We start from the raw sequence: 25,565 nt of genomic DNA, 5'->3' as shown, positions 1-25,565 counted from the left end.
ACTTCCTCCTCTTTCTTCGCTTCCTCCCTCTTTTCCTCTCTTATCACTGCCAGCGCAGTAGCAATAGTTGCCAATTGGTGAATACCTCGTCTATCTTTCTCCACTTCCTTTACTTCCTTCTCAAGTTTATTACGCCGTCGCCATCCGACCTGCTTCTGTTCCTCCTTCATATCTCGAATACTTAACAACATTCTACTTTCCTTCTTCTGTAGCTGCCACGCTAACTTCACCATGTCCCATGTCCCCGGTTCTCCCCGAAACAACTCATCCTTCTTTAATTTCCGAAACACCTTCTGACACCGTTCTCTCTCCTTTTTTACTCTCTTACTTTCTAGTCCACTAATCAACTGTGCTTCCAGCTCAGCGTAATGACCATTAATCTGCGACCAGACTTCAATCCCTACGTCCGAAATGCCACCCCCTGAGAGGGACCCGACACTCCCCTCACTCTTCTTATCATCCATTCTGGAAATCCACCCGTGCGTGTCCCAAACACTTTTTATGCAGAACAATTTTAGTTTTAATTTTAATTTTCACACACCGCTTCCACTTTGATACGTAAATCCCAGATTTTACACCGTATCGAGCCACGAGTAGTTCCACATTATTGTAGTAGGTAAATCCCAGATTTTACACCCCACTAATGGAACTACTCTTAGTAGGTAAATCCCAGATTTTACACCCTACTAATGTCCACACTTACACTTTGAAGCCACCATGGACTACTCTATGTAGGTAAATCCCAGATTTTACACCCTACTGTCCACCCTTATACATTTAAGACGTTCCGGTCATCCTCCCCCTTCTGATTTAGAATTTCCAATGCGCAGAATTTGAAAAGGAATCTGCTTACCTTGTGTCTCTGTGGGCCCAAGAGGAAGGACGGTCGGACGCGTGTGGCTCCTTTATCAGGTCGTCACCTGGTGTGAACGTGAATCCCAGATTCTTGTGGCTCTATCTCAATCGCATGACGTCAGGGTCACCAAAAAATTGTTGGGTTTTAAAATCTATAAGTATATTAAAGTTAAGTTAATAATCTGACTCCAATTTGTAACCTTACCCGACTTTCACTCATCCAACAATTTGCGCGCTCGTTCTGCAATATAGAGATTTCAGGAAGCTAGCAGTTTCACACACGAGTGGATTTATTCTTACCACACCAATCCAAATACACACACCCGGGGCCCAGGTCCCTCTCAATACACTCTATACGTCTTATTTGACACCAGTCGACGTAGTTCTTCCTCTGGGTTGCCCGGGAACTTAGTTATACTACACAATATGCAAATGACACAACACAAAGGCATCCTGGCACTATACGATTGGTTATGTGTAAAATGCAGTTAACCCTAGCTTGCTCATTGGTCTTTTCTTCTTGAAGATTTTACTGCGGTTCCTCCCAGCTGTATCTTTCCATTTTCAGCAACTGGTACCTGCACACAGTTCAACCCCCCACACATCTGCAATCTATTGAGTCCTACTCCCACATCCTGTCCAAATAACCTTCGCATTCCAAAGGCCAGGCAGGGAGATATAATGAACTCTCTTTTAAGCGTTAACCCTTAATATTCCTTCAGGGAGCAACAGTAAATTGACAGTTCTTGTGTAATGACCATTCTTGAAAGCAGCTGGTTTGGTGAAGGTTTGTGAACGCTTCCTTCTGGTTTTCTTCGATGAACCTCCCGTTTCGATTTCCCGTCTCGATTCCTTAATTCTCTCTAGCCTATGCTAGCTCCAAATTCAGCTTCTGCGTATATTTAAACTTTTGCATTCTAATTACAAACAAAAACCATTTACTTTTGTTTTGCCAAAAGCCATATATATTATTCAGAATTATGAAGATATTTTGGGAGATCATTGACCTCTTGCTGATCTTAATGATTGTTTTTCTGGGTTGAACTCATTACACAATACAAATATTCACAAGAAAATTGATCAGCCCTTAGTTAAAACCACATCACTTAACATTCAGAAAAATAAATGATCATTGTGTAATTAAATCTCCCTCTTAGCCATGTTTATCACAATAAGCATGGCCAAAGCACCAAATTTCTTTTAGCACCATTAGTTCACATATTTATAAAAATGCACAATGACAATGAAAAGATTCCAAATTATTCTTCAAATTGCGTGTTAAAATCAATACATCAATCAATCTGAATGGAACAATATAAAAGTAACTTATTAAGACTATACAGTGGTACCTCGAGATAAGAGCTTAATGCGTTCCGGGACTGAGCTCGTATGTCCATTTTTCTCGTAACTCAAACGAACGTTTCCCATAGAAATGAACTAAAAACAAATTAATTTGTTCCAACCCTCTGAAAAAATACCAAAAAGAGAATACATTGGTACCTCGACATACGAGCAATTCGAGATACGAGTAAAATTTCGGGCAGATATTTATCTTGAGATACGAGACAAATTTTCATATACGCGCAGACAGTGGATGCGTGATGCTGCTCATGAGAACATCATGGGCACTGTCTCTCTCCCCGCAACTCTCTCGTGTAATGTCTCTGTTCGCAACTCCCTCTTTGTAATGTCTCTGCGAGCACTGGGCGGAGCGTTGCATTTTTTTCAGTGTTTTTTTCCCGATAGTCAATGCGAATGGCGTATATACTACTACTCGTTGGCAAGTGGTTGTGTGTTATCCTATTGTGAGGACATTTGTGTGCATCATTTTGGGAATATTTTGAAGGGAATACAAACTCAAACAACCCTCGATATTGACTGAAAGTCAGTGTGGAGGTGGGGCAAAAAGAGCCAACCCGGGAGAAGACAGGTATCAAGATGTCAAACAAAATTAGAATTAATTTTAGTGTTAGGTTCGATTAAACTTATTTTTGAGTGTGTCTGCATCGCAATCCAAGTTCATTTAAATTTGTTTATGTTCGAGTGTGTTGCCGTGCAAAAAGCCCCCCTCTCTCTGTCCGTCTCTCTCTCTCTCTCTCTCTTTCTCTCTCTCTCTCTCTCTCTCTCTCTCTCTCTCTCTCTCTCTCTCTCCCCTTCGAAATCCGTATAATTTTAGTACTATTAAACACATTTTAGTAATATTAAACCACTAGTTATGTTACTTTGTTAATAGATGGCGAATTAGAACAAAAAAAACATTATTTCCAATCCAATATCCTGTTTTTGGTGTTTTTTCAGAGGGTTGGAACGAATTAATTAGTTTTTAGTTCATTTCAATGGAAAACGTTCGTTTGAGTTATGAGAAAATCGACATACGAGCTCAGTCCCGGAACGAATTAAGCTTGTATCTCGAGGTACCACTGTATTGGATTGGAAAAACATTTTTATTTGTTCTAATTCGTCATCTATTAACAAAGTAACAAATAACTAGTGGTTTAATACTACTAAAATGTGTTTATTATTAAAATTAGACGGATTGAGTCTATCCGTATTTGCTACCGCAACCAAGATGGCGCCGCTCAAGTGGCAGCCGGTGGCGGTAGCTTGTCCGCTCTTGCTCGTTTTGTGTTTTTGCTGCTTTTCTGTCTTAATGATTTGATTTGGTGATTCTTAATGATCCCATATACTTTGCTTTGCTTTGTACTTTGTGCTTTTGCTTTGTTGTTCTGTGGCCTTTGCGACTGTATTGTCTAACTTGTAACTATCTGTAACTATGCCTTTCCTGTATCTGCATTCTCACCCTCTTGCTACTGTCACAATGAAATTTCCCGAATACGGGATGAATAAAGTTATCCAATACATTACAATTTCGCGGAGGGGAGAGACGGACAGAGCGAGAGGGAGGGGACTTTTTGCACGGCAACGCGCTCGTAACATAACAAACAAATTTAAATGAACTTAAATTACGATGCAGACACACTCAAAAATACGTTTAATCTAACCTTACACTAAAGTTAATTCTAATTTTGTTTTACATTTTTATACCTTTCTTCTCCCGGGTTGGCTCTATTTGCCCCACCTCCACCCTGATTTTCAGACGCAACCTATCGAGGATTGTTTGCTTTTGTATTCCCTTCAAAATATTCCAAAAATGATGCTCACTAATGTCCTCACAATAGGATAACGCACGACCACTTGCCAGCGAGAAGTAGTATATACGCCATTCGCACTGAATAACGGGAAAAAACACACCGAAAAAATGCAACGCTCTGCCCATTGCTCGCAGAGACATTACAATGAGGGAATTGCGACCACAGAGACATTACACGAGGGAGTTGCGGGAGCCCATGATGTTCTTATGAGCAGCATCACGCATCCACTGTCTGCGCGTATATCTAAATTTGTCTCGTATCTCAAGATAAATATTTGCCCGAAATTTTACTCTTATCTCGAATTGCTCGTATGTCGGGGAACTCGTATGTCGAGGTACCACTGTATATTCTTGGAAGTTTTCTCCATTATTGGTCACAGCAATGAATCCGTTAACTATCAAATCAATTTCCTATTCAAGTTTAGGCACCTCTACACAGTTCAATCTAATCCATAATCTATAATCCTTATAAAGCGTGATTTATGGGGGTGTGAGTGTGTGTGTGTGTGTGTATGTGTGTGTATGTAAAGATTCTCTCGCTACGTTTGCCCAAACAGTGCAACGTAGAGAGTGGATTTTTTTTTTTATGGTGGCCAGAAACAGATGTCGGATCCTAATAGACGAGTGAATGAATTTCTTCACCTTCTCTAAGTGTGTAAACTCAACGTTTTTTTTGTTAAAGCTGAAAGCAGAGTTTATGTATGAATCGTTGTTTTTACATGATGTGCCCTAAACGCACCGCGTGGCTAATTGGTCGTAATGCAGGACGCCTCTCCACGTCCTTTTCGGAACATTTTCCGCCAGCGAGCTTCCCGCCGCTCCGCGAAAAACGTTTTTTTCCCTGTCGTTACGGGAAGACTCGGCGAGACACGATGTCGCGAGCTGCGCCGACCCAACTCAGCTGCAAGGTACGGCGCCTTTCCACGTCATCCACAAACGCCACCCTCAGAAGAATTTCCGCCAGCAAGTCTTCAGGTGCTCCCCGGAACACTTTTTTTTCTGTCGTGACAGGAGTTATAAAACATCCATCCATCCATAAATCGAGCTCCATCTATTCTCTAATCCTTATAAAGTGTGATGTACGGATGGATGTGTGTGTGCACCTGGAAACTCGCTGGCGGAAACAAAAGACGCTCCACGCCGAGTCCCTCCGCCACGATTGAATTTCTTCACCTTCTCTAAGTGTGTAAACTCAACTTTTATTTGTTACAGCTGAAAGCAGAGTTGTTGTATGAATCGTTGTTTTTACATGATGTGCCCTAAACGCACCACGTGGCTGATTGGTCCGCCAGCGAGTTTCTAGGTGCTCCCCGGAACACTTTTTTTTCTGTCGTGATGGGAATTATAAAACATTCACCCATCCATAAATCATGCTTTATCTATTCTCTAATCCTTATAAAGTGTGACGTACGGATGGATGTGTGTGCACCAGAAAAGTCGCTGGCGGAAATTATTCCCAAAATGACGTTTGTAAATGACGTGGAAAGAAAGGCGTCTTGGGTCAGCGCGTCCAGCACCATCGTGTCTCGCCGAGTCTTTCCGTCACGACAGGAAAAAAAAGTGTTTCGGGGAGCAGGAATAAATAAAGCGTGATTTATGGATGGGTGGATGTTTTATATCAACATTCTCAAGCTACTTTTGTCCAAACCCTGCATCATAGAGAGTTAACATTATGGTTGCCAGAAACGGCTGTCGCATCCAAACCATGCATCGTACAGAGTTGATATTTTTTATGTTGGCCAGAAACGGCTGTCGAATCCTAATAGACAAGTGATTGAATTTCTTTACCTTCTTTAAGTGTGTAAACTCAAGCTTTGAGTATTTGCAAGTATTATCGATGAGTATGCCTAACCTGAAATATGTAAGCTTGCTGCTCTCTTGTGGTGGTTTAAGTTAGTTGCATGAACTACGCAACAGCACTGCTCTTGAGTATTTTTTTCCGTCATATTTTCACTTTGGTTTACAATCTTTTACCAAAAATAACACCGAAACATTGCTTAAATAGGTAAAATTCGTCAGCCTTTCTTTTGAAATTGACCATCACTTTTTCCTGAATTTTTCCTAAAAGGCACACTCCTGTTTCTGTATATATTATACATTCCTTTTTTGCATACTTTACATATGTTTGCACTGTCATTTTCACCAATTATGCCAAAAAAGAGGAGTTCTCGTTGGTCAATTGACATTCATTCCTCTTTGGGACAGTCAGTATTTTTAAGACAAACAATGTGTCCTACCTGTATTCCATGCCACGCCACCGTCTGTCACCAAAGAGGTTTGAATTCAGAGCCATTCTTCCATCCACAGAGATCCTGTTGTGTGCTGCAATAAACGGTACTCGGACGTTTGGTCGAAAGACGTTTGGTCGACCGGACGTTTGGTCCCCGGACGTTTGGTCCCCGGACGTTTGGTCCCCGGACGTTTGGTCCCCGGACGTTTGGTCCCCGGACGTTTGGTCCCCGGACGTTTGGTCCCCGGACGTTTGGTCCCCGGACGTTTGGTCCCCGGACGTTTGGTCCCCGGACGTTTGGTCCCCGGACGTTTGGTCCCCGGACGTTTGGTCCCCGGACGTTTGGTCCCCGGACGTTTGGTCCCCGGACGTTTGGTCCCCGGACGTTTGGTCCCCGGACGTTTGGTCCCCGGACGTTTGGTCCCCGGACGTTTGGTCCCCGGACGTTTGGTCCCCGGACGTTTGGTCCCCGGACGTTTGGTCCCCGGACGTTTGGTCCCCGGACGTTTGGTCCCCGGACGTTTGGTCCCCGGACGTTTGGTCCCCGGACGTTTGGTCCCCGGACGTTTGGTCCCCGGACGTTTGGTCCCCGGACGTTTGGTCCCCGGACGTTTGGTCCCCGGACGTTTGGTCCCCGGACGTTTGGTCCCCGGACGTTTGGTCCCCGGACGTTTGGTCCCCGGACGTTTGGTCCCCGGACGTTTGGTCCCCGGACGTTTGGTCCCCGGACGTTTGGTCCCCGGACGTTTGGTCCCCGGACGTTTGGTCCCCGGACGTTTGGTCCCCGGACGTTTGGTCCCCGGACGTTTGGTCCCCGGACGTTTGGTCCCCGGACGTTTGGTCCCCGGACGTTCGGTCCCCGGACGTTCGGTCCCCGGACGTTCGGTCCCCGGACGTTCGGTCCCCGGACGTTCGGTCCCCGGACGTTCGGTCCCCGGACGTTCGGTCCCCGGACGTTCGGTCCCCGGACGTTCGGTCCCCGGACGTTCGGTCCCCGGACGTTCGGTCCCCGGACGTTCGGTCCCCGGACGTTCGGTCCCCGGACGTTCGGTCCCCGGACGTTCGGTCCCCGGACGTTCGGTCCCCGGACGTTCGGTCCCCGGACGTTCGGTCCCCGGACGTTCGGTCCCCGGACGTTCGGTCCCCGGACGTTCGGTCCCCGGACGTTCGGTCCCCGGACGTTCGGTCCCCGGACGTTCGGTCCCCGGACGTTCGGTCCCCGGACGTTCGGTCCCCGGACGTTCGGTCCCCGGACGTTCGGTCGAACGGACGTTCGCGGCGACCACACTAATTTGGTGCTGGCCGTCATTTCGGCTGTATTTACAAAAGAAATCCTGCCGCTAAATGTTGGCGTCATCAGAGCATTCAAAGCTAGACTGTGAACTATGTATATATATTATATATAATAACTCGGAGCTTGCCGTCATTCCCGGAGGCTTAAGAACTACAACCGCGGGACCCAGCGTTTTGGAAGACTCATTTGGGCAATTGTAAATTTGGACACAGAAAATGAGGACTTTGATGGATTTGTGGGTGATGATGACGTGAGTAAGTTGTAAAATGTCTAAATAAAGTACAACCAAACTCAGTTTTGCTTCCGTTGCCTTTTCAAAACATGTTTTTAGCGTGTGGGTGTAGCGAGGAAGAACTATATTTCCCAGCAGGCACTGCGCACCGGAACCCGGAAATAGGCTGCGTCCGGTATTGCGTTTCGATGTTCAGCCTATAATATATAATATATGCGTCTAATGAAATGGTGCGTGCTTTGTGTGTCTAAAATACAGAAATAGCACTCATTGCTGACACTGCGGCGTAAAAAACGATGCGCCAAATAGGCGTGAAAATACGGTATATTGAAGGTTTATATAAGTGCATTTGTATGTTTAAGGCTTGTATAAGTAACACACATTGGTTTGTACTGAAAAAAACTTAATAAAATGGAGAGAATATGTACAGTACGAGAGAGAGAGAGAGAGAGAGAGAGAGAGAAAGAGAGAGAGAGAGAGAGAGAAAGAGAGAGAGAGAGAAAGAGAGAGAGAGAGAAAGAGAGAGAGAGAGAAAGAGAGAGAGAGAGAAAGAGATTGTATGAGAGAGATGTATTAGAAACTGGCCAAAAGAAGCGATCTAATGACGATTGCACAGTTTTCTTCTTTTTTTCATCATAAATGATGCGGTAGCACTGTATGGCATCATTCAATTGATTTGCAAACTTTGTGCAACATTCAATGTTTGGGTCCTGCTGCTCGATCTTTCTGTTTATAAATGGTACTGACGGCCGAACGATTCAAGTTGTATGCCCGTGCAACGCTCGCCACTCTCACGCGCATCAAGCTTCGTTATTATTGCCACTCGTTTCAAATGAAATGGCTTGCCTCTTCCTTTCACCTCCCTCACTAGAAGCCTTTCGCTTTTCACCAACCATATTAAATAATGGCTGCACGAGATATTTCATGATAAAAATGAAACAGGTTCTTTGCGCACTGGAGATACGTCACGCACTTACGCAACTTACGCACTGCAACGAACTGGGCAGAGGAAGGTGGATGCTGGGTGAGCTGAGCTCACAGCGCCAGGCGTCGGTATTAGCGGCGGAAAGAAGCACTACTCGGAAAAAGGCGCGCAATACAAAATCGAACGTACGAACATTTTTCGACATAAACGCAATTTGCAGACATGTTCGTATGTACCGTTGTTCGTAAGTCGAATGTTCGTAAGTAGGGGAGCGTCTGTATACATATACATACACATGCATACACATTGATGTACATATAAACATACACATACATACACATATATGTACATATAAACATACACATACATACACATAGATGTACATATAAACATACACATACATACACATAGATGTACATGTATACATATGGTTGGTCTTAACATTCAGCGATTTGTTTTGTTAAAGAGCCTGACAGCTGATGGGAGGAAGGATCTGCGGAAGTGCTCCTTCCTGCAATGAGGGTGCATTAGTCTATTGCTGAAAGAGCTTTAGAGGGACTCCACAGATTCATGCAGGGGGTGGGAGGTGCTGTCCATGATGGACATCATCCTGGTCAGCATCCTCCGCTCTCCCACTTCCTCCACAGAGTCCAAAGGACAGCCCAGAACAGAGCTGGCCCTCCTGACCAGCTTATTCAGCCTGTTCCTGTCCCTCTCCGTGCTCCCGCATCCCCAACAGACCACTGCATAAAACACTGTAGATGCCACCACAGTGTCGTAAAAGGTCCTCAGCAGTGTCCTGCACACTCCAAAGGCCCGTAGTCTCCTCAGTAGGTAGAGGTGGCTCTGACCCCTTTTGTACAGGGCATCTATGTTTGTGGGCCAGTCTAGTTTGTTGTTGAGGTGAACAACAATATGCACTTCAATGCAGACATTCACACGCACACACACACCCTATTTTCTCACATATAAGCCGCCTCTGCGTAGAAGCCGTAGCCTTAAAATTGCCTTATAATCGTTGAATTTTACAATTTCTCTCATATAAGACACCCCCTGATTCACAATTTTCACCCCCATATTCATGGTTTTAATAGGGAGTACAAATGTGTTACTTGGAAGGGAATCGAAAGGATCGTCTGCTGGGTTGTACATTATTTAGGTCAATATCATAAGGAAGGTACCGTAATTACTCGAATATAACGCGCACTCGAAAATAACACGCAGGTAATTTTGGGCCAAAAAAATCTGGAAAAACGCAGTACTCGAATATAGTGCGCACCTAAAATTTCCCGCTGACGAAAATCAGAAATCTTACCTTTTTTTCTTCGTTTCACGATTGTTTTGTTCAAAACCGGATAGAGAAATCTTCAGGTACGAGCGTGTCGAGTGTCGTGCAGTTGGGAGTTATGCGTTTGAATTTTAGGGCAATAGATGATACACAGAGTGGACAAACATATCATGTAGACATGTTATATTGCAATACCTTTTAGACTTCCTTGAACATTGACTACATTTCAATTGACAATACCATGTTTTAATTCAAATATCTATTGTCATTCTCAAACAAGAAAAGGAACATACAAATTGAATAAATAAATGATTTGAAGATATGCACAATGGAAAAGACTACGTATCACATGTAACAAGGGAATGTACTGCCCCCCGCTGGACATATTTTTAAATACAAGTACGTACTACACTACAATGTAGTATTCTACTTTCCAGCTTATTAATGCAGGATTGTGATGTTTGTGAGGCTTGACGATCTTTAATATGCGTGTATTTTGAATTCAAAGTTGGAAAGTGCACAATGTCCGTGCGTCAAAGTGAGTTTGACAATGCTTTTTTCGATCGAAAATTTGTAATTTATTTTAGTTATTGATTATAACACGCACCCCCAACTATTGGAATTAATTATATAGCAAAAATATGCGTGTTATATTCGAGTAATTACGGTAATATGCCTGTCTTTGTAAGGGCAAAATATCAAATTATTCAATTTGTAAAAAGAAATGTCTATCTTGATAAGAACCTGGTGATTTTTAATGACGGAAATTAAAAATTTCTCACCAGAAGTCTGTCCATAGTGCTCTAGTTTTCACCAAGTCTCTGGGTGCAATAATAGAATGAGATACACATTACGCATGTATCAAGGCTGATAGAAGACCTTCGATAAGCCTCGACTATTGGGATGTGGCTGTGGGGGGGTGTGTATGTGTGTGTATATGTATGTGTGTGTGTGTGTGTATGTATGTGTATGTATGTGTGTATGTGTGTGTATGTATGTGTGTGTGTGTATATGTGTATATATGTGTATATATGTGTATATATGTGTATATATGTGTATATATGTGTATATATGTGTATATATGTGTATATATGTGTATATATGTGTATATATGTGTATATATGTGTATATATGTGTATATATGTGTATATATGTGTATATATGTGTATATATGTGTATATATGTGTATATATGTGTATATATGTGTATATATGTGTATATATCAGTGGCGGGCGGTGCATTTTCTGGTAGCGCCTTCAACGTATCAATCCAACCCTCAAAAACTATTTTATGGCTATAAAACCTCTACTGCAGCTACAGCTGCGACATGCGACACATAAAAAATAATCAATAAATTAATGCACAAAAATGGGGTAAAATCCACTTCCTAGCTGCATTTCATGATTAAATACAAATACTGGAGCTTTTCAGACATTAAAACCAGGCCATGGGGTGATTTTCCCGGGAAAAGACAGCGATGAACATCAATGGCGTACAGGCAAACATTGCCCGAAAATGGGGTAAAATCCAGCCGAAAACAGCATTTATTGATTAAATACAAATACTGTAGCTTTTTAGACATCAGAACCGGACCCAGAGTATCATTTCCCCGGTAAAAAGACAGCGATGAACGTCGATACGTCCATATGTGAAATGACAAAAAATGCACTAAAATTAGGTAAAATCCACTTCCTAGCATCATTTATTGATTGAATACAAATACTGGAGCTTTTGAGACATTACAACCAGGCCAGGGGGGTGATTTTTCCCAGGAAAAGACAGCGATAGACATCAATGGTGAAACGCCAAAAATTAAATTGGTGTAAAATCCACTTCCTAGCAGCATTTTGTGATTAAATACAAACACTGGAGCTTTTCAGATATCAGAACTTGGCCCACAATTGAAATATTATTTAGGAATATAGCCATATTTTACTCACCAAAAATCCTTTTTACACAATATCCATCCTCCTTTCTTCCTTCTTTCCTATCGCCATCGAAGCTAATGATGAAAGTCGAGCCTGTCCTGTCATATTTCCGGCATAGTCCATTTTGAAAAACTTTTAAATCACCACAACAATATACTATTTGCTTGTGGAGCTAAGTTAGCGCGCTGAAAGTGCCGCACACACCATTTTCCCGGCTTGCTAGCTTCGGAGTTGACCGCCCTTTCTTAATGATGTACATTTTTTTCTGGAAAAGTCCGTCTGGAAAATAGCTTTGTGAGCAAACAGAATCCATTTGTTTTTTGCTTCTGTCGGCCATTGTGGGTGGAGTTTGCGATCTCTGCTGCCTCGGGTACTGCTTTGGCCCGCCTACTAGCCAATCATAGTTTGTGAAAGCAATGACGTGTCCCAGCCAGCAAAATGCTAACGCCTATGAAAAATCGTTGTGGGGTTGCCAATTCGAAATCTGATTGGTTAAAAGCAACAGTCTAGTTTAATGCAGCAGAGCCCGCAAGAACTGATTGTGAAGGCTTTGAGGCAGATCTGATCTGGCAACAAATAATGGCTGAAATGTGATTGGTTAAATGCTTCAATATGAAAACACACATCTGGAAGCAGTGCAACCAGGGAGAAAAGAAATGAAAGGAAGCTAACAGACCATTTGGAATAATAAGTATTGATGGACAAAATATAATATGATTCAGATATTTCTTAGGCCAGCAGAGAAGGCCTTGAAGGCCCTGACGGCCCGCCACTGGTATATATATATATATATATGTATATATGTATATGTGTGTATGTGTGAATGTGTGTACGTGGGTACGTGGGTACGTGGGTACATGCTTGTGTGCGTGTGTGCGGGCGTGTGTGTCTGTGTCTGTCTATACAGTCGTACCTCGTCATACGACCGCTCGTCACACGACATGCTCGTGGTACGACGAAAATTTTGATCGAATAATTCGCTCGCGATACAATTAAAATTTCGAGATGCGACCAAGCAAGGTGGCCATGACGAGAGGCTGTTTATCATTGTAGCGCACTGTCTTTTTTGCCGCATCCCTTTCGTGTATAACAATAGCTACGAGCACCGAACGAAGTATTCAGACGAGTTTCAACCAGGAAACGCACAACGCGCATGCGCGGGAAAAAAGGGCTTTCTGGGTAATGAAGTATACTCGTGCACACAGCAGATGGCAATGGCACTCTTTCTCAGAAAAAAACTTCATTACCCACAATCAATATGTGGGTAAGCTCAGCTGTTGCATTTCCTGTTATTATTATGTAATACGAGGAGTATTATATTACTTCTCGTTCGCTGCTCATAAGAACATCAGCGGCACTGGCTCGCAATTCCCTCTGTAATATTTCTGGTCGCAACTCTCTCTCATAGGCGCCGTTCAAAGCGGTTGCGACCAGAGATATTATAAAGGGGGAGTTGCGAGCCACTGATGTTCTTATGAGCAGCGGAGCGATCGTAAATATTACAAGACTAGTACTTCTCGTTGGCAAGTGGTCGTGCGTTATCCTATTGTGTGAACAATTGTGTGCATCATTTTCGGAATATTTTGAAGGGAATACGTAGTACAACAGCAAACAGCCCATCGATAGCGAACGTGAGGGTGTAGGTGTGGCAAACAACTAACCCAAAGAGAACGAAGGTAAAAAAAGATTAAAACAAAATTAGAATTCAGTTTTGTGTAAAGTTACATTAAACGTATGTTTGAGTGTGTCTGTATATATTAATCCAAGTTAATTTAAATGTGTTTGTTCCGTTTACGAGTGCATTGTCGTGGAAAAAAACCAAAGCTCGTCATACGATCTGTCTCGGAACGGATTACGATCGTATGTCGAGGTACCACTGTAAATGTCTATAAATATATATGTCTATATATATGTATATATATATCTATATATATATGTCTATATATGTATATATGTCTATATATATATATATATCTATCTATATACATGTATATAGACGTGTATATAGACATATATATAGACATAGACAGACATATCGGTAGGCATATATATATATATATATACACATATATATACATGTCCATATATATATACATGTCCATATATATACCGTAATTACTCGAATATAACACGCAGATTTTTGCTATATAATTAATTCCAATAGTTGGGGGTGCGTGTTATAATCAATAACTAATTTTATTTTTTATTTTTTTTATTTTTTATTTTTTTTTTATTTTTTTTGTGTCTTGTTACATGGCCCTTAGCCTGGTGCTTTTTCTTGCCAAATAAATTGAATTGAAATTGAATTGAATAAAATAAATTACAAATTTTCGATCGAAAAAAGCATTGTCAAACTCACTTTGACGCACGGATTTTACGTCATCTCGTAGAGCCGACGCACGGATTTTACGTCATCTCGTGAAGCCGACGCACGGATTTTACGTCATCTCGTAAAGCCGAGACCACCACTGCCCCCCTCTAGCCTCGTACCCGTCTCAGTTCACCCTCTCTCAGTTCAGTGTTATAATCAATAACTAAAATAAATTACAAATTTTCGATCGAAAAAAGCATTGTCAAACTCACTTTGACGCACGGATTTTACGTCATCTCGTAAAGCCAATCGGATGATGTGTTGTGGGAGGAAGAGGAAGTGGATGAAGGAAGCGTGGACGTTGATAGGATTCTCAACGAAGAGATGTATGAGAGGACAGACAAAGAGAGAGAGGAACTCTTCATTTGAAGGATTCTAATGAATAAATTTGTTTGAACAAAACAATCGTGAAACGAAGAAAAAAAGGTAAGATTTCTGATTTTCGTCAGCGGGAAATTTTAGGTGCGCACTATATTCGAGTACTGCGTTTTTCCAGATTTTTTTGGCCCAAAATTACCTGCGTGTTATTTTCGAGTGCGCGTTATATTCGAGTAATTACGGTACATGTCCATATATATACATGTCTCTATATATAGACATATATATGTCTATATATATATATATGTCTATATATATGTATGTCTGTGTGTACAGTGGTACCTCGAGATACGAGCTTAATCCGTTCCGGGACTGAGCTCGTATGACAAGTTACTCGTAACTCGAGGTAAAGTTTCCCATTGAAATGAATGGGAAACAAATTAATTCGTTCCAACTCTCTGAAAAAAACACCAGAAACAGGATATTGGATTGAAAAAAATGTTTTATTTCTTATAATTCGCCATATATTGACAAAGTAATAAATAACGAGTGGTTTAATAGAAATAAAGTGTTTAATCTAACTAAAATTGGCCGGATTTCGCAGAGGGGAGAGGGGCTTCGGGTTTTTTTTTCCTCCACACAACGCCCTCGTAAACAGAACAAACACTCCACCCTCACGTTCGCTATCGATGGGCTGTTTGCTGTCGTACTATTCCCTTCAAAATATTCCGAAAATGATGCACACAAATGTCCTCACAATCGGAGAACGCACGACCACTTGCCAACGAGCAGCAAGCAGTCTTATCAGCGATCGCCCCGCTGCTCATGAGAGCTACAGGGGCGCTGGCTAGCGGCTCATTTTAGCTTGTAGCATCTGTGTTCGCATCCCCTCGAACGGCGACTATGATAGAGTTGCTACCGGGGATGCTGTTGCGAGCCAGTGCCCCCGATGTTCTTATGAGCAGCCAACGAGCAGAGTCTTTTATCAGCGATCGCCCCGCTGTTCATGGGAGCTTCAGGGAAGCTGGCTAGCGGCTCCTTTTAGCTTGTAACATCTGTGTTCGCATCCCTCGAACGGCGCCTATGATAGAGTTGCTACCGGGGATACTTTTGCGAGCACGAGTATACTTCATTACCCAGAAAGCCCTCTTTTCACCGCGCATGCGCGTTGTGCGTTTCCTGGTCTGAATAGCTCATCCGGTGCTCGTAAATATTGTTATACACGAAAGATATGCCAAAAAAAATGCCATGGCAACCTGGCTTGGTCGCATCACGAAACTTTGACCGCATCACGGGCGAATTATTCGATCGAAATTTCCCCCGTAAGACGAGCATTCCGTATGACGAACGGTCGTATGACGAGGTACCACTGTATATATATATACACGCGCACACGCATACACAGACACACACACACACATATATCCACAAAAAATTGTAATCATAAAACATTAATGTTTGTTTTTAATGTTGTATTTATGAGATGTGCGTTAATGTCCTGTTTGCGTGCTCTCTCTCTGTTGCCTTCCTGTTGTTCCCCTGCGTTTCCACACAGATAGATTTTGTATCCTTGTTATTCATTTTAAGACATTAATAAATCATTTTCTTATCATTATCTCACATCTTTCATACAAAATTGGGACACTGGCCAATTTTAAAGGGTTTAGTTGGTATTTATGTGAGGACTGTGGAACGAATTATAGAATTTACATATATAGTACAGTGGTACCTCGTCATACGACCGCTCGTCACACAATATTCTCGTCTTACGACGGAAATTTCGATCGAATAATTCGCCCGTCATGTGATCAAAATTTCGTGATGCGACCAAGCCTTTTTTGCATTTCTTTCGTGTATAACAATATCTACGAGCACTGAACGATTAATTCAGACGAGTTCCGACCAGGAAACGTACGACGCGCATGCGCGGGCAAAAAGAGGGCTTTCTGGGTAATGAAGTATACTCGTGCACTCAATGCCGATAGGCAATGGCACTCTTTCTCAGAATGAAACTTCATTACCCACAATCAATACGTGGGTAAGCTGAGCTGTTGCATTTCCTGTTATTTTTATTATCTAATATGAGGAGTATTATATTACTTCTCGTTCGCTGCTCATAAGAACATCAGCGGCACTGGCTCGCAATTCCCTCTTTGTAATATTTCTGGTCGCAACTCTCTCTCATAGGCGCCGTTCAAAGCGGCTGTGCCAGAGCCATTTCAACGAGGGAGTTGCGAGCCGGTCTTTATGAGCAGCGGAGCGATCGCTAAAATGTACTACAAGACTATTTCTCGTTGGCAAGTGGTCGTGGGTTATCCTATGGTGAGGACATTTGTGTGAATCATTTTCGGAATATTTTGAAGGGAATACGTAGTACAACAGCAAACAGCCCATCAATAGCGAACGTGAGGGTGGAGGCGTGGCAAACCGCCAACCCGGAAAACGAAGGTAACAAAAGATTACAACAAAATTAGAATTCAGTTTTGTGTAAAGTTACATTAAACGTATATTTGAGGGTCTGTATATATTAATCCAAGTTAATTTAAATTTGTTTGTTCCGTTTACGAGTGCGTTGTCGTGAAAAAAAAAAAAAGAAGCCCCCCACACCCCCCGCCCCCAAACGTCTCTGTCTCCATTCGGCAAAATCTGCCCAATTTTAGTTAGATTAAACACATTTTGTTACTATTAAACCACTAGTTATGTGTTACTTTGTTAATAGATGGCGAATTAGAAGAAATAAAACATTTTTTCCAATCAGATATACTGTTATTGGTGTTTTTTCAGTGGGTTGGACCGAATTAATTTGTTTCCCATTCATTTCAATGGGAAACGTCCGCTCGAGTTACGAGAATCTCGTCCTACGATCTCAGTCCCGGAACGGATTAAGATCGTATGTCGAGGTACCACTGTACTGGTCTACTTATGAAATGTTCAAGTCCCGAAACTTGTAAGTAGAGGTACGACTGTATTCAACATTTAATTAGGCCTGGGCAATATGACAAAAATTGTTATGACGATTAAAACAAAACAAAAATAATCAGTATCACATCCTTTGCCTTTCAAATTGGAAACTTCAAACTTCTGTGAATAAGTATATAAATTACTTTCCTCATTATCCAACTATGAAAGTAACTACCTTACTTTAAAAAGACAATATGTAATATAATGATTTTAAAAAGTGTTTTTGTTGTTCTCTTGTGCAATAAAGGTAAGACAACTCCCTCCAGGCTATGAAAAGTAATAAATAAAACCTGCAGAAATTTTTACATGTATGTTTATTTGGTTGTAAATTTGCCTTCAGCCCAAAAGTTGCTGTGCAATATGAAATAAATATAATAATCAACTGAAGACATAACCACCATTGGCAAGTAGACTATTTTCAACCTAATACATTTTTCCTTTTTGTTTTCAGCGATCTGGTACCCGCCGACGATACAATGAGGATGAAATGTCAGAAGAAGAGATTGATGGTAGGAGAACGTTTGATCTGGATGAGAAATTGCACAGCCAAAGCTTCAACTTTGGTCGCATCATTCGAATGCAAGGAAAAGGTAACCAAATACAGTTAAACATTTATAAACGCTGCACTTGAAACGTATATTAGTTTGGTCCACACACGCAGGCACACCCGGACGCACACACATCAGATAAACATTGAGTCTGTCCGGACAAATTTTTAGACACACCTCTCCAACGTCCCTGTTAATGCAAACTGTGATCCTTCACCACTTCGCGGCTTCAACATTCGTGGCTTTTTATATTAAGTATATTAGGAAAAAAAGTTCATAACAATGTCAAAATTCACACTGAATTTCGCAAGTGGAAGACAGGAGATGAAAAATGGCAGAAGTCAGAGCACCGCTTTTTCTTCGGCGCTGAATTGGGTCTCACTCAGTGTCGAATAATACAAACAGGCGAGAAGGACGTCGTCTTGCCTTTTCTTTCATTTTCTTCAGATAACATTTCGCATCACGCACAGAAAGACTGCGCCGAGGCTATTTCCAGCATTGTTTGGATGTTTACTCCCCCGATTAAAATGCCTCCTAAGCATCCCGCATCATCTAAGACCACGGTCCCCAACCTTTTTCTCACCGCGGACCCGTAAAGCTCTTTCTATTTTCTCGCGGACCGGCTAATGAGGAGGGCGACAACTTAAGACAAAAATATGTGGGAGTGGGGTCGGTGCACGAACGACACCCGCGACGGCAAAAAAACGTCCCAAGCATAAAAGCAATTATTTATTATTATTTTTATAGCAACTTCTCATTTCAAGTAGGAGTATCTCAAGATAAATATTTGCTCCAAATTATGTGCATACATATATACATATATTTATACAAATACATACAGACGCTCCCCTACTTACGAACATTCGAGTTACGAACAACGGTACATACGAACATGTCTGCAAATTGCGTTTATGTCGAAAAATGTTCGTAAATTCGATTTTGTATTGCGCGCCTTTTTCCGAGTAGTACTTCTTTCCGCCGCTAATACCGACGCCTGGCGCTGTGAGAGCTCAGCTCACCTAGCATCTACCTTCTTCTGCCCACTTCGTTCCAATGCGGAAGTGCGTGAATGTATCTCCAGTGCGCAAAGAACCTTTTTTCATTTTTATCATTAAATATCTCGTGCATCCATTATTCAATATGGTTGGTGAAAAGCGAAAGGCTTCTATTGAGGGAGGTGCAAGGAAGAGGCAAGCCATTTCATTTGAAATGAGTGGCAATAATAACGAAGCTTGATGCGCGTTGCACGGGAATACAACTTGAATCGTTCGACCGTCAGTACCATTTATAAACATAAAGATCGAGCAGCAGGACCCAAATAATGAACGTTGCACAAAGTTTGCAAATCCATTGAATGATGCCATACAGTGCTACCGCATCATTTATGATGAAAAAAAGAAAACTGCAATCGTCATTAGATAGCTTCTTTCGGCCAGTTTCTAGTAAATCTCTCTCTCTAATGTATGTATACAGTACTGTATATATTCTCTCCATTTTATTAAATGTTATTTTCAGTACAAACCAATGTGTGTTACTTATACAAGCCTTAAACATACAAATGCACTTATATAAACCTTCAATATACTTATATAGGCTTCAGTATACTTATATAGGCCTTAAATATAAATTATAATACAAAATATAGCACTGACCAACTTACAAACAAATTCAACTTATGAACAATCGCTCAGAACCTAACTCGTTCGTAAGTAGGGGAGCGTCTGTATATATATATATATATATACATATATACATATATATATACATATATAATACATATATACATATATATACATATATATATATACATATATATACATATATATATATACATATATATATGTATATATATATATATACATATATACATATATATATACATATATATATACATATATACATATATATACATATATATATTATACATATATATACATATATATACATATATATATATACATATATATATGTATATATATACACACATCATATTTTCACGACTATAAGGCGCACTTAGAAGTCTTTAATTTTCTCCAAAATAGACAGGGCGCCTTGCCTAGGTAAGTAGCTTGATTGATGAAGGCTCTTTTTGCTTTGGCCCTTTCGAGCCTCAGCAGCTCAATTGTTTTCCCAGTGGCTTCTTCCGCCATGGCTTGAGGCTTGCATCCGCAGTGCTTTGCTTGCTTTACAATTGTTTTACCAGTGGCTTCTTCCGCTATGCTTGCAGTTGTTCCTTTCGATGACTGCGTTGGCTTTGACTCAAGGCCTTTAATCCCTTGTCTTTGATGCCAAACTGGTTTTCAACTGTCAACTGGTTTTCAACTGTCAAGTTCTTCTCTAATATAAATTTTAGTGCAATTCATCATGAAAACACATGAAATGTATAGTGGTCACATTCTAATTTGAAAAATTCTTGTCTTTTAGATTTAACATATGAGCTCATCCAACGTGGAGGCCTCCGAGATCCAATCATCTTTGAGAAAATGGATGGACTTGGACTCAAGTAAAAACAAATATGAATATACTTATTTCGTTCACGCTTCTTTCCTCATTTTCTTTCCACTGAACGGCTCTGCAAAGTAGGCCTGAAAGATGTCTCGTTTGTTATGTCGTGCAATGCGCAATACTCACATCGCAGGAATGCTTCTAAATAAGAATATTCAGCTTACAAAAAGTTTGGATGGAAAACCTCTCGTTCCTAGATACAAAAAGCCACCCAAGTTCTGAAATTTTAAACTAAATCAATCATCCCCTGAACCCTAAAATACACTTCCCGTATTTTATTTTGAAGTTGGTATGATTGCCACCGGCTGCCACTTGAACGGCGCCATTTTGGTTATACACGAAAGAGATGCAAAAAAGACAGTGCCATGACCACCTGGCTTGGTCGCATCACGAAATTTTGATCGTATCTCAGGCGAATTATTAGATCGAAATTTCCGTCGTAAAACGAGAATATTGTATGACGAGCGGTATGATGAGGTATGACTATATATATATATATATATATATTATATATATATATATATATAAATATAATATAATATCATAAGGAAAATGTAATACAGTGGTACCTCGACATACGATCGTAATCCGTTCCAAGACTGAGATCGTATGTCGAGGTTCTCGTAACTCGAGCGGACGTTTCCCATTGAAATGAATGGAAAAAAAAAAAAATTCGTTCCAGCCCTTTGAAAAAACACCAAAAACAGGATATTGGATTGGAAAAAAGGTTTTATTTCTTCTAATTCCCCATCTATTAACAATGTAACACATAACTAGTGGTTTAATAGAAATAAAATGTGTTTAATCTAACTAAATTGGGCGGATTTCGCCGAGGGGAGGGGGGCACAAAAGGGGTGGGGGGCTTCGTTTTTTTTTCTCCACAACGCACTCGTAAACGGAACAAACACTCCACCCTCACGTTCGCTATCGATGGGCTGTTTGCTGTTGTACTATTCCCTTCAAATTATTCAGTTTGAAAGAAATCAAATCAAAAGCCTCTATTGTTATCATACACAGCTGCGTATAACGAAATTGGTGGTTCTACTCCACAAAGTGCGTTTTCCCAGTAAAACATAAGTAATATAAAAATATAAAAAGTCACGTCCTGGCAATGTAAATTCTAAAATATTGGACAATCTAAGATATTGCACATTGTTATTGCACACCCCAAAGTTATTGCACACCCCAAAGTTATTGCACATAAGGGATTGCGTGTCGTGCTAGTTCAGAGCCCTGATAGCTGTGGGAAAAAAACTGTCCCCAAGTCTATTTGTCCGTGCTTTGTGACACCTGTAGCGTCTGCCAGAGGGCAGCAGCTGGAACAGGTTGTGACCAGGGTGGTATGGGTCCCAAACAATGTTTCCGGCTCTGCTGAGGTAGTGAGGGCTGGCAATGTCATCCAGTGAAGGCAGAGAGCAGCCGATGATCTTCTGGGCGGTGTTGATCACTCTCTGCATGGCTTTTCTGTCTGCTGCCGTGCTTCCAGCGTACCACACTGTAATGCAGTATGCCAGCTCTCCACAGTGGCTCTATAGAAGGTTACCAGAAGCTTAGTGTCCAAGTGGTTCAGCCTGAGTACCCTCAGGAAATGGAGTCGTTTCTGGGCCTTCTTCAACACTACCGTGGTGTTGGTAGACCAGGAGAGCTTGTCCGTGACGTGGACCCTCAGGAATTTGAAGGACTGGACCCTGTCTATTTATGAGGAGTGGGTCCAGAAAGAAGAAATAAGTCTATCTTGATGAGAACCTGATGCCTTCTAATTACAGAAAATACAATGTTCTAACCAGAAGTTTAAGATGTTGTGGCAGCCATATTGCTTCTGTCAAAATATCTCAATTCTTTCGATGGTTCATATTACTCCAATAGTTGTCACTTTCGAACAGGAAATACAACGGAAAAAAATCAATATTAGCGAGTTAGTTTAGCGTTGCGATGTTCTTTGATAGCGCTGGGACACCATCTACCAGATACTCCGGTCAGAGAGTGAGACAAAGGCACACAGATTATTCTTCAGCTTCTTTTAAATCACATCCAAGTAATTGACAATGTAGAGCATTTTTGTTTGACAACACATTACATTCAACTTTGATAAACACTGAATAAAACTCCGCTGGAAACGTTCGCGGTGCTCTCTACTAAAGACTACCACTCAAACTACAACTATAGGACCCAAATCTGTCCCCCTAGGTGCCTGAATGAAAAGGAAATAACCTGCCTTTTAATGAAAACAACAGAAAACATAGGAAATGTATAAAAATTAAAGTGGAATTTTGTTTTATTTCAAACTCAAGGCTACTCGCGTCTGGCCAGTCAAAGCATGTTTAACTAGGTTTATACGTCAGCGCCCTAGGTAGGGTGGCTGTGACCCGAGCGAGCAGTGATGGAACGTGAGTTTTTTCACGTCTAAGATATGTACGTTTTTTTTTCTTGAATTTTATTCAAAGACAGCGAAATAAATTTTGTTTAACGTGTTATCTGTTTATCTTTTCTCTATTTTGAAATAAATGAAAGTATCGTCCGAATTCGCTTGCGTTGTGACCACTTTTCAGGGTTTCATTTGTTAAAGTTTAAAATATCCAATAAATTTCACTCCACTTCATGTCCTACATGTTGATTATTTACAAAAAGTTTTAATTTTACATCTTTATGAATGAATCCTGAAATGTGGCGAAAGGTTTGAAAATTTTGAGGGGCTCTGAATACTTTCACAAGGTACAGTGTGTGTGTGTCTGTGTGTGTGTGTGTGTGTGTGCGTGCATGCATGCATGCGTGCGTGCGTGCATGTGTATATGCTTTTCACTTTACTGAACTTAAAAGCAACCATAATTTGTTGTAAAGTGTGTGCATATTAACAGTTTTCCCCCTTTTCTATTTTCATAGGATGCCTGATCCGAGCTTCAGTGTTCTTGATGTCAAAATGTTTGTTGGTATGCAATTTCCTTCTTTATTGAACAGTTTGTAGAAATAGAAACATGTAGGCTATTGTCTTTTTTTTCCAAGAGTGTTAATCGCGAAGGTAGCAAAAGAACCTAGAACAACATCCAAAGAACTGCATTTCTAAAAACACTGGCATTAATGGGTCAGTTTCTGAGCAAAATCACCGCTGTCAAAAATGAATATAAGGCTCACCAAAAGGTTTGCCAAAAAGGGTGGGAACCTAGATCGACCGGTGAATAGACTGCCTCGCTTTTCAGCTCAGCTCCTTCTTCACCAAGATGGACTGCATCACTGCAGACACCGCACCGATCCGCCTGTCGATCTCCTGCTCCATTCTTCCCTCACTTCCAAGATACTTAAACTCCTCCACTTGGAAGGACCTCAACCTGACCAAGAGGGGCATGCCGCCTTTTCCGACCGCTTTACACTTGGTTGTGAAACGTTCCAGTGAGAGTTGGAGATCACGGCTTGATAAAGCCAACAGAAGCCGGACCACCTCAACACCAGTGCTGCGTCTAAATATTCTCTCCATAAAAGTTATGAACAGAATCAGTGACATAGGCCACCCCAGTGTCCAACCGTCACTGGAAACGGATCCGGCTTACTTCCGCCTACGCGGACCAGACTCTTACACCGGTCATAGAGGGAGTGGAACCCCACGTATGAGGGAACCCCATACGGACGGAATGACTCCCTGGGTGACATAGTCGAACGTTTTTTCCAAGTCCGCAAAGCTAATGTACACTGGTTGGGTGAACTCCCATTCTCCATGGCCTCATCAAACTCGTCCCAAGGCTGGGTTTTTGCCGCAGAGACCACCAGAGCTGCCTGCCGCTTGGCCAGTCGGTACCCGTCAGCTGCTTCCAGAGTCCCGTGGGCCAATAAGGCCCGATGGGACTCCTTCGTCAGCCTGAGGCATCCGTTGCCGCCGGTGTCCACCAGTGGGTTCTGGGGTTGCCTCCTTGACAGCAGAGTTGCCAACTTCTCCGGAATTTCTGGAGTTTACTCCGGACAAGTAATGCAAACTGGAAATTCCCAAAAATTGTAACTTAAATTTTTTTAAGCAACCATTTCGAAAAACTAACACTTCCAATTTAAATGCCTAGAAATTCTCACCCCTGCCACCGCTTCCGCATCTTACTTCCGCATTTGATTCAACTGCACTGTAAACCGGATGAATTCGATAACACGAGTGCATTGTGAATCATCCGAGTTACAAGTTCTGACAAATGATTCCTATTGTGCGACTTTAGCGTGGCAATCGATTCGGGATCGATTACATAGGTAGCCTCTTGCCAGCCAATTGCAGGGCAATCACTAATATTAACAGATTTAATCGTTTACACTCGTTTTGTGCAATAACCCCAGATCTCAGTCTCAGAGTATATTTGAGGGGGTTTTGGATCTCCCAGCACTACAGTCGTACCTCTACTTACGAAATTAATTGGTTGCAGAACTTGTTTCGTAAGTTTAAAATTTCGTAAGTAGAACGTTACTTTATATTTAAATTCTCAAATTCGTTCCACGGCCCTCACACAACTACCAATTAAACTCTTCAGAATTGGTCAATGTGTCCCAATTTTGTAGGAAAGGTGTGAGAAACACAAAAATTAGAGAAATTTATAATAAAAAGATTTATTAAAATAAAATGAATAACAACCATGCGTGTTGAAAGGCATGGGAACAAGAGGAAGCTAACGGTAGGCAACAGAGAGAGAGAGAGCACACAAACACGAACATAAACACACCTCATAAACGCAACATTAAGAATTCAAACAACAACGTTAACAACAGTAATCAACAACAAACTAACGTTTAATGGTTTCTTTGGAATTCGACTTTTCACTCATTTAATTAGTCGATGCTGGTTTTTACCTGTTTGGATTTAAGTGGCCCTTCTTCAGTGCTTCGGTTGACGGACGTTTTGAAAAAAATATATATCCAGACGACTTTTAATAATGTTCCTATAATGCAACAGACAAACGTTGTCAAAGTGGGCGATCGCACAACTCATGAACACTT

General features: G+C 41.4%; 1 protein-coding gene across 5 annotated transcripts in view; it reads left to right on the top strand.

The window, feature by feature from the left end:
- LOC144076966 (lysine-specific demethylase 2A-like) overlaps positions 1-25,565 on the top strand; it is a 156,819-nt gene that overhangs the window by 14,578 nt on the left and 116,676 nt on the right. For 2 of the 5 annotated variants that reach the window (XM_077604363.1, XM_077604366.1), the window contains 3 exons: positions 18,005-18,143; positions 20,526-20,604; positions 23,487-23,533. In XM_077604363.1, the coding sequence (XP_077460489.1) occupies positions 18,005-18,143; positions 20,526-20,604; positions 23,487-23,533 (265 nt within the window). Of the gene's footprint in view, positions 1-18,003; positions 18,144-20,525; positions 20,605-23,486; positions 23,534-25,565 lie in introns of those variants that run through there. The other 3 variants (XM_077604365.1, XM_077604364.1, XM_077604368.1) reach the window with 3 other exon arrangements.

This window comes from Stigmatopora argus, chromosome 7, assembly GCF_051989625.1.
Source record: "Stigmatopora argus isolate UIUO_Sarg chromosome 7, RoL_Sarg_1.0, whole genome shotgun sequence".
Taxonomy (NCBI): Eukaryota; Metazoa; Chordata; class Actinopteri; order Syngnathiformes; family Syngnathidae; genus Stigmatopora; species Stigmatopora argus.
Note: the sequence above shows the minus strand (reverse complement) of the source record. Positions and strands in the feature narration are given on the sequence as shown.